Here is a 14,369-nt window from a genome sequence, read left to right as displayed (position 1 = left end):
GCAGAATTCCACCACCACTGCCTATTTCGGATCTAGAACACATTCATTTGTCTTAACCAAACAATCACACAACCCATTTTTTGGGGGAAAGGCACCCATTGGCAACTAGTTTGACAGACGAGAAGCCAGAGAAGGAAGACTGGTAAGAGTGATGTTCAGGCGTCTTGGCGCTGGTCTGGCCAGCCAGCGGCTGCTGTGACATGCTAGGGACGAAGGGGACACCGAGGTACGGTAGTCATGGCAACCCGAGTAGCATCCATCCCAACAAGAGATAACAGGGACAGCCAGCGTTGTCCAGGACATCCATCAGGGACAGCTAACAGAGTGTCCAGGGAGAGCTAGCAGCATCCAGGGACAGGGAGAAGGGATTTGTCACAGAGGGGCCGAAGCGAGCGGTGGTCCAGGGAGATCTGGTGCTCCGAGGGGCCAGGGAAGCTACGGAGAAGCAGGGGTGGAGGGTCAGTAGGTACGCACACTCTCAGAACAGACAGGCCAAAAGGTCAAAGGTCGGCTGGCCCCGTCTGGACAGGCATCAGGGGCTGGTCCAGTTTTCCAGTGTCCAACACTCAGTGGTTTGGTTTGGCACGTTCCCATCAAGGCTTGATCTTCCACAGCTGGGGGAACGGACGAGAAAGAGAGGAAGCAACATCAGCTCAAAGATTCCCTCTTGAAGAACGCTGTATGGTGAATGTTGACGCGCTCTACAGGGAGGTGCTAGGGCCTGTTTCCTGGGGAGCATCGCAACCTAGTTCTAGACTAACTCCTGCATTGGAGGTTGTACATTCGACATGCTCACTAATTGTAGACTAGTGGGGGGGAGGGAAGGGGGAGGAGCTCACCCTGATATTGAAGCCCAGCAGGTCGCTGACCACGGCGGACAGGGCTGACAGGATGACCACCCGGGTGATGTTGTACACCAGGGGGTTCACCGTCAGACCCAGCAGCCGGAAGGGGATGTCCAACTCCTGGGGGGAGGAGGGGAGTAAGGGGAGCGGGGATTGGGGTAGGGGAGGGGTTAGGAGGGTGGGTTGGGGGAGATGGGAATGGAGGGGGAGAGGGCAGACATGATAAAGCACGGAACGTATTGGAATCACAGACATAAAATACATTTAAGAAAATACAAGCTCTTTGGATCTTAAGTTGAATTCTGACTTGGTTTTGACAAAGTGAAAAAAGTATGTTAAATTTTTTTTTATAGATTTGCAAACATTTAAAAAAAGCTTGTTTCACGTTATTATTATGGGTATTGTGTGTAGAATTTTGAGGAAAAAAATACATGTAATCCATTTTGGAATACACCTGTAACGAGGAAAAAGTGAAGCGCCTTGAAAACTTTCCGGATGCACTTTAACTATTACACCTACCATGCATCAGTTAATTGAAAATGACACAGTTACAGTAGTTACAGTACTAACTTTGTAACAAATGAGTCAGTCCCTGGTGAAAGATGTAGACCAGTGATACAGGGGATGGGGATACAGTAGCTCAGTGGTAGTGACTGCTACTAAACCATAGGTTGCAGGTTCAAATCCCCCTCTGTACATTGCATGGATAAACCCGTCTGCAAACGGAATACATCTTAATTTTTTAACAAGACGATTGCTGAGGGTTACTTACTTTCATGAGTTTAGTTGCGAGCTTCAGAACATTGTTCACTATGTTCAGTTCTTCTTTCTTGTTGGGCTTCTTTTCCATCTTGAGATACAGGTTTATCTGGGGGAAGGAGCAGGAAACTAGCTGTGAGTAAGGGAGCGTGTGTGACAGAGTACATGTGTTTACATTTACATTTAGTCATTTAGCAGACGCTCTTATCCAGAGCAACTTACAGTAAGTACAGGGACATTCCCCCGAGGCAAGTAAGGTGAAGTGCCTTGCAACATCATTTTGCACGACAACAACATCATTTTGCACGGCCGGGGAATCGAACCAGCAACCTTCTGATTACTAGCCCGATTCCCTAACCGCTCAGCCACCTGACTCCCAGTTTTTGTTTACTGAGTGTGCATGTGTGAGTGTGTGTGTCTGCATACAGAAGAATGCATCTGTGTGTGTGCGTGAGTGACTCAGCGAACGAGTGTTGTGTGGTCACTGTGTGTGTGCACGCGAGTTTGTAAATATGACTGTATGTGTGTGTATGTGTGTGTGTGAGAGAGTATGTTTGTAAATATGTGATTGTACATACTTTACGTCGCTGTAGGTGTGTGTAACACTTTTCTTAGCCATATGGGACATTTAATCAATATAAAGATAAACTAGAACCTGGGTTCCCAGCAGCTGAATTGTGAGCTGGCTGAAATATATAAACGCTTACCAATGAAGTGTAAATATGGCAATATCCAGTTACCGGTACTATTATTTTCAAGCCTCCACTAGAGAAACTTTACGATCAGTTTAAATCACCTATGACATTTCTCTAGAAACACATGAATGATGACAAAAGGAAATAATTGAAATACAATGAATATAAATATCAGTCCTCTTAAAGGTAGGCCTACTTCACTACCAAATTTGTAAATGCACCTTTCACTCAAAAATCACTTATGGTACTACCAATCACATCACATTAATATCAGAATATTAAACGTTCTTGTTTTGTTCAAACCATGCACAGAAGAGAACATTACACTATCATTTGAGTCCTTGCAGAGTGCTCACAGTTCAGTCCCACACGTGTTACCCAAAAGAAAATACCAGAGCACAGGCTTATGTTGGAGCTCGTTCCGTAGGTGCACTTGAAACATGCCATAAATCATAGTAACAAAAATACAATATAAATGTTTACAAAATATTTTTTACATGCTTCACTAACTGTTTCACTCACAGTGTGACAATATACATTCAAATTAAAATACTTAAAATTAAAAAATGTTATACATATTTTATGAATGCTCCATAGCCAGGTCAGCTTCACTGAAATATTACTGTCAGCCTGAGGGTGGCACTGTTGTTTGGTGGAAACGCTAAAACAGCCAATACCTAAAGCATCACATCAGTGTCGTGCAGTCTGGGTAGGCAAGGTAGGCACTGCCAAACGTAAAAATGTTTATTAAATCATTTTATTTAATAAACTTGTATTTATATTTTTACTGTTTAGTCTTGTGATTTATATATGCAATATGTGTGTTATTCCAATTGTTTAGATGTTACGATGACAAATGTAGCAGTTGCATAATCTTTATACAACAAAAATTGTAGAATAAACAGCCATTCACTGCGGACTACAAGCGAAAAACTGATACTGTATTCTTCAAAATGTACTTAGAAAAACACAACTCTGCTGTGCCTTTGCACGTAAATATGTTATGCCAGTAATCACCTACGTTACGTATCAAACATGGACCAATTAAAATCGAGATATTACTGGACATTTGCGCAGCTGACGTCATTACACCAGCTACATTGTAAACGTAATCCCCGCGAAATTCAAGTCAAAATGACAGCAGCGGTGTGTGCCGATATCACAGAGTTGAGGAATTACTCCAAGATCGATTTTATTCAAAAAAGGAGTTAACAGCAAGAGGGAGGTCTACGCCAGACTTAAATGGACTACTGCAGCAAAAGGGACACATTTTTTTCGATCGTTTCAAACTGACTGGTATGGAATAAAAGATTGGCTATGTGGCTGTGCTAATAGTCAGCGGCTGTAGGCTACTGCTTGTACCGTTTACTGCGTTTACTGTTTTTTACATATTAGCCTAACAGTAGTGTGACCAGACGTCCTCTTTTACCCGGACATGTCCTCTTTTTGAGACCTAAAAATGCGTCCGGCAGGGATTCCAAAATTGTCCGGGATTTTGCCTCGTCGGATATGTGTTTCTCTGGGTCTTTCACAAACTACAAGTTTTGGATTTGAGATTCGAGTTTTTCACAAACTCAAATCTGGTCACCCTACCTAACAGTAAATTAGGTAATCTGGCTTTCATAACTCAGTGCCTAGCCTCTTACTGACATCACCGCACGTCAGTGGATCACATGAGGACGCTATCATCTTACATTTACATTTATTCATTTAGCAGACGCTTTTATCTAAAGCGACTTCCAAGAGAGAGCTTTACAAAGTGCATAGGTCACTGATAATAACAACAAGATAGCCCCAAAAACATTGCGGGTAGCCAACACATGAAGCACATATTGTGAACAACCAAAATAAGTGCCAAAGGGAAGAACCATAAGAGCATGGACTGTGGATGTGAGCCTGTCGAGGCAACGCCTCATGGTATGTCGAGGCAAACGCCTCAGTTGGTACGTCGAGCAAAGCCTCAGTTGGTATGTCGATACAGTGCCTCAGTTGGTATGTCGAGGCAACGCCTCCGTTTATGTTTATGTTTATTAAGGATCCCCATAAGTCTACACCGTAGTGGAGACTATTATTCCTGGGATTCAGGCAGAAAACATTACAATATAAATCATAACATGCAGTACAACATGATCAATGTTGGTGAACAAAAACACAAACTTAGAAAACAACATTTACAGTCAAAATAAAATAACAAACAAAAACAGACTTAAAACATCATTGTTGTCTGTCCTAAAATAATAACCTAATCTACTCTAATTTCATTTCTGATTATTGCTGCCTTAAGTTTCCTTTTGAAATCACATGTATTTCTTGTTAGAGTCAAATATGAGGGGAGCACATTCCAGTATGCAATAGCTCTGTACATTACCGTTTTCTTAAGTGCATTGGTTCTGGGTAGAGGAAGAGTAAAGTGACCACTTAGTGCCTGTCTAGTATTAAAACTGTGTCTCATTTACATGTGATAGCTGTAGAGACAAACTGACGGGTTTCTGTGAGAAATAGACATTATTTAAGAACAGAATAAGGCTGCATGCCAGTCTTTCATCCACCCTCACCCATGACAGCCTGGCATGCATATCCTCCACACTACTCCTGACAGAGCAGTCAAGTGTTAGTCTTGCCGCTCTGTTCGGAGCAAGCTGAAGTTTATTAAGTTCCTGCTTTGATGCACTAGACCAGATAACAGGACAGTAGTCCAGATTTGACAGAACTAGAGATTGTATGAGTAGTCTAATTGTTGTGTTGGTTAGCAGATGAGCACTCCTTCTAATTTTTAATCTGAGTGGACCATGACAGTGTTTCGTCAATAATGACACCCAACAGTTTGACTTCTTTGACCTGCTCCATAGTAGCACCCTTTAAAGAGAGGCTTAATTTCTGATCTGTCCGGAGAGAATATTTAGAACCTATAACCATGCATTTAGTTTTTAAAACATTCAACTTCATCTTATTTTCCAAGATCCATTCATTAACCAGCTTTAACTCTAGTTGAAGCACCTCATTACAGTTTTTCACAATTGTTAACACACAAAAAGCAAAACTTTGGCACAATTTTCACAACCTTCACTTCATGTACCAATTGCTCGACCCAATTTGGCACTACTTCACACTCCCTTATCTGCATTAGACTCTGACTTTCCTTGTTTACACACTTATGTCAATTACACATCACCTTGTTGTCAAAACACTACACACAATGTTCAGTTGTTAAACACACTTCTCAAGTAAAGCTCTCAAAGCATCAACCTACAACACACAAATATTCAAATCTTCGGTCTGGTGAGCAATTTGCGATCAGGACTGCAGAATTAAAAGGAAGAGGACAAGGAAGAGGACAAGGAAGAGGACAAGGAAGAGGAGGGAGAGGATGACAAGGAGGAGGATAAGGAGGAGGAAGAGGAGGATGACAAGAAGGAGGAGGAGGAAGAGGAGAAGAAGAAGGAGGAGGAGGAGAAAGAAGAAAGAGAACGGTGATCTCCAATGAGATTCGGGCCACCATGGTTGACCATGTGCTCAACCATGGTTTGAGCATGAGGGAGGCTGGCCATCATTAGAACCTTTAGAATAGAGAACAGGTATGAATTATATTTGCCTTGTGTACTGAAATACTGCATATCAATAGAATACAGTGTGCTCACTGTATTTGTATTTTGCAGGACTGAAAGAGAACCACACCGTGGAGGAAGAACATGCACTTTCACAGCCGAACAGGAGACTGACATTGTGAAAATGGTTCGTGGATCCTGGCTGACCATGTCACATTCAGAAACATGGGGGAAAGGAATGCCCCAGGAATGCCATGCGGATGAAACAAGTGTACAGGGTCCTATTCGACTGAAACACAGACCACATCAAGGAGTTACGGGAAGAGTTTGTGCTTGTAAGTCCCATACATTCAGCACTGACACGCATGTATTGTACCAGTAATCCAATATTGTTCCTTTTCTACAGTGTCTCACTGTAGTCCACTGCGTTGACCCATCTGTGTCCATACTATAACTTGCATTATTATCATGCTGTCTGTTCCAGCGGATCCAGGAGCATGACACAGCTAATGAGCTATATGAATACATATTCATTGATGAGGTTGGATTCAACCTGGTGAAGAGGAGGCACCGGGGCAGAAATGTCATTGGCCAGCGCGCCATTGTTGAGGTCCCCGGCCAGCGTGATGGGAACATCACTTTGTGTGCTGCAATGGGTTGAGCAGGCCCGTTGACAGTACTGTACTGTTCAGAAATAAAACTTTTTTTGCCGCATATGTGTGCTGTTTTATGTTTGAAAAAATTAGGCCTACACTGAGACATTTTACAAAAGTTGAAATGGCTGATTCCCCAGAGTCATTCGTATGGTGTGTTCCATTTCTAGAATTGTGTTTTCAATTTTGCACTACTGTGTGCTGTGAATGCTTGGTAGTGCATTTTGTGAACAGGTAAGAGATTTGATGGCAAAGAGTCATCTTGCAAAGGAGTGTCAGGTTTAGCATTTTGTGTGTGAGCTTTTCAGTTTTGTGTGTGCAGTTTTGAGAAAGACGTTATTGTTTTGAGAAACGTGTGTTAACAATTGTGAAAAACTGTAATGTGTTACTGTAATTTATTATGTTCCTTTGATATCACGTTGGAATACTTGAAATCGGACTAGTTTAATTTGTAAACAACTTGATTTTTTTTTCACACATGATGGACATTATGTCACAATGAGCCTTGCAATTATGATGTCATCTACAACTTGAGGTTTAAGTCGAAGTTTCAGAGTTTTCAGTTAGATCATGAAATAACAGAGTTAGTTTCTCATTACAGATAGCAATAGTTATTTGATTATTTACATTTGAGATCAAAACAATTTATTGGCTTAATGGGTCAGGCCCAAAGTGACCCAGGGGTCTCTACGAAGAGACCTCAAAAAGAAAAAGTGAAAAAAAAGAGAAGTGGAGAGTCACTTACAAGATTTCTTCACCAATTCTCCATTCTGACTTGTTGTGTGTCTATGAAAAGAAAGTCTGCCTCCTCAGCGAAGACAAACGATGATACAGATGATGGTAAGTGTTTAAGGAGCCCTTGGACAACTAGTTGCCGGATAACAAACACAATTCACGATACATAGCTAATTCCATTCTTTTTTGTGTTCAAACTATCAGAAAGTTCCCTCTCAGCTGATGGCGGTAGACACCGTCTGATGAAGGTAGAGAAAGTCACGAAGAAGAAGTCAAACAAACGTAAACTAAAGCCTCTGAAACAGATCTTTGGGCAGTGGAGAAAGAGCCCTCAGTCCCCCACAGGAAAGGACAAAGACTGTACAGTTGAGCAACAAAACCTACTACATCACATCCTATCTCTGGTTACAGTTTATACCTGTTTGATTTAAATAATGCTCCTAAAGGCCTAAACATTTGGACCTTTTCAGTCGAGGCAAAGATCTTCAGACCAGGGCCAAACTCCAGACCACTCACCAAGATCAAGGTTTAATTCTTCAGAGAATGGCCAATGCAGAAGAACCAGCACTGTAAGACAACACAACCTACTAGATTGTATCTCACCATTAATGGATGCTTGTTCATACCAATTCCTTTATCCCCCATCACAATGGAATCGGGAGGACAGTATGGATCGGTCTCCATGTGTGCATCAGGTTGTCACACAGTAATGTGGACTTTAATCCACTAGGGGGCGGTCTGGTCACTGACTGACCCAAGGGTGGAACTACAGTACATCACTGGCGGGGGGACAACATGATTACTGTTTGCTTGTTTCATGCTGGACTGTCATTAAAAACCTCCTCCACCTACTGTCCTCTTCCTCCTCAGGTCATTGAGGAGGAGCTGCTGCTCCCTCTGTTCAGCCCTCTGTCTGGACCACTGGTCCTTTACAGGCCAGTGTGGCTTCCTGTAAGTCTCCTCTGTTTGGGGTTAGCGGTTTGAGAGGGTGCATAGACGTATCACTAAGAACATGGGCAAATAGCAATAGCTAGTTATGTCATCGTAACACACTGATAATATACTCGACACAAATAACGATTTTCCATACAAGTCCTAAGATTCTCTAACTTTTCTCTCTGCCATGAAGGCTCCTTCACCCATGCCGGTTCTCAAACTGACTCATGCTGGGAAGCTGGTACTGAGCATCTTAATATCTCTGGACAATCTGGTAACTATTTCACTCCACATTCCATATTCTTAGTCCATTATTTACTGTCTGGAGATTAAAAATAAATAATAAACTGGCTTAAATCATGAAGTCACCCTCAACCAAGAGGATGTACTTGATTGTCTTAATATCTTCCCTGCCACAGACTTTCTTCATGGCCCCTGTTTGGCCCAAACAGTTTCCCAAAGTGTACCTCACCGTAGCTGGGAAAATGACTTTGGAGGCTTTGACCCTTTCCAGAGGACAGGTAATCTTAGTAACATCGAAATAAACTGAATGAGAAGCCCAAACTATTAGCATCTACACTTATTTGTATGCCACGGCAGTACAATGAAAACCAAAACAGACAGGATTGAAAGGATTGTTTCAAAGGACAGTGTGTTAAATTGCAAGTTAGGGTGACTGTTTGGCTCTTGTTGTGCAGCCTGTCTTGCCTGAGCCAGAGAAGGACGCCTCTTCCCTGAGTGAGGAGAAATCTAAGAGGTTCCACAAGGAGGAACTCTTTGAGGAGGACCTACCCCTCATGGATACTTGGAACGGCTCAGTTTTCACGAACACCAGGCGCAATACCGGACGACTGCAGGTAATTCAGACAACTCTGTCATGTGGACTTCTCTGATTCTGTATTGACCACTACACACACACACACACACACACACACACACACACACACAACGGTAACGTGGTAGTGTGGAAACGCACTTAATGAGTCAGCCCTGTCTGCGAGTTACAAGCTCTAATCTCAACCTTGGAACAAAGGATGTCTTTTCGGTCTGTTGGTATGTTTGGCTTAGCAATTAGGAGACTGAAGTTCAATCCCCAACATGTTGCATTTATATTAAGGGAACCCTCTCTTTACAGACCCTGGAGGAGGTTGAGCAGAAGATCAGTGTAGTCATGGACCAACGGACCCAGCTGTGGTGGAAGAGACAGCTCCACATTGACTTTCTGACCCCTGAGGTGAGAGAATACTGAGGACTGAACAGGCCACCAACCAGAGCATCTGGCTGATCCTACGGTTCCTGGAGGAAACTGAATGTATTCCTGTGTGTCTTTTTCAGGGATTGGTGGCTGTGTCTACCATCAAACAGGAGGTCACAGGGGTGCAGGTCAGTCGAACACCTAATGTTCACAAGCGGACATCAACGCTGCTTCAGTGTTGACAGCTTGACACAGATTTGATATCAGTTAGTAATAAACTGATGAGTTCTGCTTTGTCCTCCCTAGTTACTCGATAGAGAGATGAGTCACGTGACATCCTACTGCATCAACATAAGAAAGGAGTTCTTGTACTTTGAGGATGGCCAGGTGCACGACACTATCCTTGTCGAAACGTCTTGTTCGGTTGAGAGTTGTCACTGTTTAACGGTGTACTAAACGTCTAAAGATGTTCTGTGTTTCCTAACCACAGGAGGTGGACGTGAAGACCACTTTCGAGGGCTTCGCCGAGGCAGCAGGTGAGACACGGACGGCGAGCTGGTCTCGCTCCAACACAGAGTCCACCTTCAGTGACCCTCCTCCACCTCGCTCTCCTCACGGCTCTCCTCCTCCCCCGGCTCCTTCTCCCCACTTTGACGACACTCCTCAGGTAAAATGTCTTTCCATTTACATGGGCTTGTACCTCTGCCAGTGACTCCACTGGCCACTGAGTGAAAGGTGCCTTGAGATTGAGACAAATGTTGCTTTTGTGTTGCAGGATATTGAGGAGGACATTGTGGAGGAACCAATTGTGGAGGTGCCCCTGATGCAGTAAGTTCTATAGGAATACTGGATGAAAATAGTCCTGCTACTCTCCTGTGTACAGAATGAAACCTAAAGTGCTTCTTCAGTACATCTCACGATATCAATGAGTATTTCATTTTCTTGATACAGAAGCTATTTTGCCTACAAAGGGACCACAGATTTTGAGGGTAAACTGGCTGCCCTCCGCAATACCTTTAAGGTAACGAGAAACAGTATTTGTCATGAGTCTCTACATTTTACTTTATGTAGATACAGTGTCCCGATGGTTCTCCAATATTTTCCAGGATCTGACCAACACCAACAAGTCCCTTAACTACATCAGCCATGCTGGGCGGATGGTTCTTGGTCTACTGGTTCAGCTCAATAACCAGGTAACTACAGAATTCACAATACCGCGAGAGAAAGAGAGAGGGCAATGAGTCTTAGTGTTTTGTACTCAATAAGAAGTTTGAGGTGTGAGTTTTATTACGTTTCTGTTTTGAGGATGTGAGGGACTTTCAGCAAGCCTATGACCGCCTGGTCTCCTTCATCAATGAGCCAGGAAACAGACAGGCTATGATGGAGGAAATTAGCCAATCAGGAGTAGGTGTAGCCAGACAGCAGATCAGATTCCAGTCATTCCATAGCAATGAATGAGGTTGTGATGTAGGTTTTTGATCTTTTTGTCATTTTGTGTCATACTGTTCTTTAAAATATGCACTTGTTTGATTTCAGATCACCCAAATCAATTTCCTTGATTTGTTCTTTGAAATGATCCTGCTCGGCCTTTTGGAGGGCAAGACAGTCCATGCTGCCCCAGTAGGAGACACAAACATAATAGTGTAATCTTATTGGCTGGTCCAACCCACCATTCTGTAGTCCTATTGTTATGTTGACTGTGTCTCATCTCTCATGTCTCTCTACTGCTACTCCAGAGGCCCAATGGATTCCTCCATCTGCTCTTTGGGGTCATTCTGTCCATCAGACCACCAGGACAGAGCTGGAGCCAGAGATCTGAGAACTTTTTATTAAGAATCAAGGTGCAGTCTCTTTCTCTCTGTCTCACACTCTTTCTTTCTCTCCCCTTCACACACTCTACCTGGACAGTGTTCACTGTGTCTTTGTAGATTTACAGTACTAAATGTTTTGGATGTCTCAATGTGTTCTCAGAGCCAGATGCAGTCATGGATGGACGCCATCTTTGATTTTGAGCACCATCTATATGGCTGTCCTGAGATTATGTCTGGAGAAGTCCTTGGGAACCTAGAAATGCAGGTGGAGTTCCTTTTGTCCTCCTTGGACTAGCAAGGTCTCACATTCTACAGCTCCAGAGCAGAACAGACGAGTCTACAGCCAATACCATCGTGGTCTGCATGAAGAAAACATACGCAGAACACTTGATCTGTGCCTTTTTGTGGATGGTATCTATCAAAGTAAAGAACTCAGATCAGACCGATTATTGCAGAGGCAAATAAAACATGAACTAAACACAGACAAGTCAGCTGTTCTTAAAAAAAGGACAATTTATTTATCTTCCAAAAGATTGAGGCAAACATTCCTATTATGTTGCACGTACAAAATCATCTCGCCTGTGCATAGTATCTTTGATGAATATTGGTCTTCAATACAAAAGCAATCGATTTCGCCCCAAGAATGTAGTTCTGTAGATACCACTCGGCAAGTAATTGCAACGCTGAAACTGCAAATAAATAAAGCGCTCTGGTTCCCCTTAAATAAAAAGAAGCATCAATGCAGTTAATAGCATCTTGTTAATCCGTGTAGTGTTTCGCTGAAATCGCTTTCACATTTTAGCACATGGAGCACAGTGACCTAGTCTACATACCGTCGCGTAACCTCGATGACGCCTAAAAGGTCACACATGGTCACGCCATAACCGTGACGTTTTGCTTTCACTACCGGTAATATGCCACTGCAGACTTCCACCACCACCGCCTATTTCGGATCTAGAACACATTCATTTGTCTTAACCAAACAATCACACAACCCATTTTTTGGGGGAAAGGCACCCATTGGCAACTAGTTTGACAGACGAGAAGCCAGAGAAGGAAGACTGGTAAGAGTGATGTTCAGGCGTCTTGGCGCTGGTCTGGCCAGCCAGCGGCTGCTGTGACATGCTAGGGACGAAGGGGACACCGAGGTACGGTAGTCATGGCAACCCGAGTAGCATCCATCCCAACAAGAGATAACAGGGACAGCCAGCGTTGTCCAGGACATCCATCAGGGACAGCTAACAGAGTGTCCAGGGAGAGCTAGCAGCATCCAGGGACAGGGAGAAGGGATTTGTCACAGAGGGGCCGAAGCGAGCGGTGGTCCAGGGAGATCTGGTGCTCCGAGGGGCCAGGGAAGCTACGGAGAAGCAGGGGTGGAGGGTCAGTAGGTACGCACACTCTCAGAACAGACAGGCCAAAAGGTCAAAGGTCGGCTGGCCCCGTCTGGACAGGCATCAGGGGCTGGTCCAGTTTTCCAGTGTCCAACACTCAGTGGTTTGGTTTGGCACGTTCCCATCAAGGCTTGATCTTCCACAGCTGGGGGAACGGACGAGAAAGAGAGGAAGCAACATCAGCTCAAAGATTCCCTCTTGAAGAACGCTGTATGGTGAATGTTGACGCGCTCTACAGGGAGGTGCTAGGGCCTGTTTCCTGGGGAGCATCGCAACCTAGTTCTAGACTAACTCCTGCATTGGAGGTTGTACATTCGACATGCTCACTAATTGTAGACTAGTGGGGGGGAGGGAAGGGGGAGGAGCTCACCCTGATATTGAAGCCCAGCAGGTCGCTGACCACGGCGGACAGGGCTGACAGGATGACCACCCGGGTGATGTTGTACACCAGGGGGTTCACCGTCAGACCCAGCAGCCGGAAGGGGATGTCCAACTCCTGGGGGGAGGAGGGGAGTAAGGGGAGCGGGGATTGGGGTAGGGGAGGGGTTAGGAGGGTGGGTTGAGGGAGATGGGAATGGAGGGGGAGAGGGCAGACATGATAAAGCACGGAACGTATTGGAATCACAGACATAAAATACATTTAAGAAAATACAAGCTCTTTGGATCTTAAGTTGAATTCTGACTTGGTTTTGACAAAGTGAAAAAAGTATGTTAAATTTTTTTTTATAGATTTGCAAACATTTAAAAAAAGCTTGTTTCACGTTATTATTATGGGTATTGTGTGTAGAATTTTGAGGAAAAAAATACATGTAATCCATTTTGGAATACACCTGTAACGAGGAAAAAGTGAAGCGCCTTGAAAACTTTCCGGATGCACTTTAACTATTACACCTACCATGCATCAGTTAATTGAAAATGACACAGTTACAGTAGTTACAGTACTAACTTTGTAACAAATGAGTCAGTCCCTGGTGAAAGATGTAGACCAGTGATACAGGGGATGGGGATACAGTAGCTCAGTGGTAGTGACTGCTACTAAACCATAGGTTGCAGGTTCAAATCCCCCTCTGTACATTGCATGGATAAACCCGTCTGCAAACGGAATACATCTTAATTTTTTAACAAGACGATTGCTGAGGGTTACTTACTTTCATGAGTTTAGTTGCGAGCTTCAGAACATTGTTCACTATGTTCAGTTCTTCTTTCTTGTTGGGCTTCTTTTCCATCTTGAGATACAGGTTTATCTGGGGGAAGGAGCAGGAAACTAGCTGTGAGTAAGGGAGCGTGTGTGACAGAGTACATGTGTTTACATTTACATTTAGTCATTTAGCAGACACTCTTATCCAGAGCAACTTACAGTAAGTACAGGGACATTCCCCCGAGGCAAGTAAGGTGAAGTGCCTTGCAACATCATTTTGCACGACAACAACATCATTTTGCACGGCCGGGGAATCGAACCAGCAACCTTCTGATTACTAGCCCGATTCCCTAACCGCTCAGCCACCTGACTCCCAGTTTTTGTTTACTGAGTGTGCATGTGTGAGTGTGTGTGTCTGCATACAGAAGAATGCATCTGTGTGTGTGCGTGAGTGACTCAGCGAACGAGTGTTGTGTGGTCACTGTGTGTGTGCACGCGAGTTTGTAAATATGACTGTATGTGTGTGTATGTGTGTGTGTGAGAGAGAGTATGTTTGTAAATATGTGATTGTACATACTTTACGTCGCTGTAGGTGTGTGTAACACTTTTCTTAGCCATATGGGACATTTAATCAATATAAAGATAAACTAGAACCTGGGTTCCCAG

The 14,369-nt window shown here is 43.7% G+C and overlaps 2 protein-coding genes across 2 annotated transcripts; both read right to left on the bottom strand.

Annotated features, from left to right (window-relative positions):
- On the bottom strand, window positions 1-1,699 carry LOC136950537 (protein PHTF1-like). The gene is made up of 3 exons (XM_067244940.1): window positions 1,618-1,699; window positions 840-965; window positions 1-614 (listed from the first exon to the last, which is right to left on the bottom strand). Exons 1-3 carry the CDS (start codon window positions 1,693-1,695, stop codon window positions 594-596), a joined length of 225 nt encoding a protein of 74 aa, XP_067101041.1. The 5' UTR covers window positions 1,696-1,699; the 3' UTR covers window positions 1-593.
- Window positions 1,700-12,129: 10,430 nt separating this feature from the next.
- On the bottom strand, window positions 12,130-13,795 carry LOC136951115 (protein PHTF1-like). The gene is made up of 3 exons (XM_067245610.1): window positions 13,714-13,795; window positions 12,936-13,061; window positions 12,130-12,710 (listed from the first exon to the last, which is right to left on the bottom strand). Exons 1-3 carry the CDS (start codon window positions 13,789-13,791, stop codon window positions 12,690-12,692), a joined length of 225 nt encoding a protein of 74 aa, XP_067101711.1. The 5' UTR covers window positions 13,792-13,795; the 3' UTR covers window positions 12,130-12,689.
- Between the last annotated feature and the right edge of the window lie 574 nt (window positions 13,796-14,369).

Source organism: Osmerus mordax, chromosome 1 (genome assembly GCF_038355195.1).
Source record: "Osmerus mordax isolate fOsmMor3 chromosome 1, fOsmMor3.pri, whole genome shotgun sequence".
NCBI classification, from domain to species: domain Eukaryota; kingdom Metazoa; phylum Chordata; class Actinopteri; order Osmeriformes; family Osmeridae; genus Osmerus; species Osmerus mordax.
The sequence above is the reverse complement of the archived record's forward strand: the minus strand, read 5'-3'. Positions and strand labels throughout refer to the sequence as shown.

Coding starts and splice junctions, on each gene's coding strand:
- LOC136950537 (XM_067244940.1), bottom strand. CDS start 1,695: ATGGAAAAGAAGCCCAACAAGAAAGAAGAACTGAACATAGTGAACAAT. Junction 966..1,617: donor TCGCAACTAAACTCATGAAA/GTAAGTAACCCT, acceptor TCCTCCCCCCAG/GAGTTGGACATCCCCTTCCG. Junction 615..839: donor TGCTGGGCTTCAATATCAGG/GTGAGCTCCTCC, acceptor CCGTTCCCCCAG/CTGTGGAAGATCAAGCCTTG.
- LOC136951115 (XM_067245610.1), bottom strand. CDS start 13,791: ATGGAAAAGAAGCCCAACAAGAAAGAAGAACTGAACATAGTGAACAAT. Junction 13,062..13,713: donor TCGCAACTAAACTCATGAAA/GTAAGTAACCCT, acceptor TCCTCCCCCCAG/GAGTTGGACATCCCCTTCCG. Junction 12,711..12,935: donor TGCTGGGCTTCAATATCAGG/GTGAGCTCCTCC, acceptor CCGTTCCCCCAG/CTGTGGAAGATCAAGCCTTG.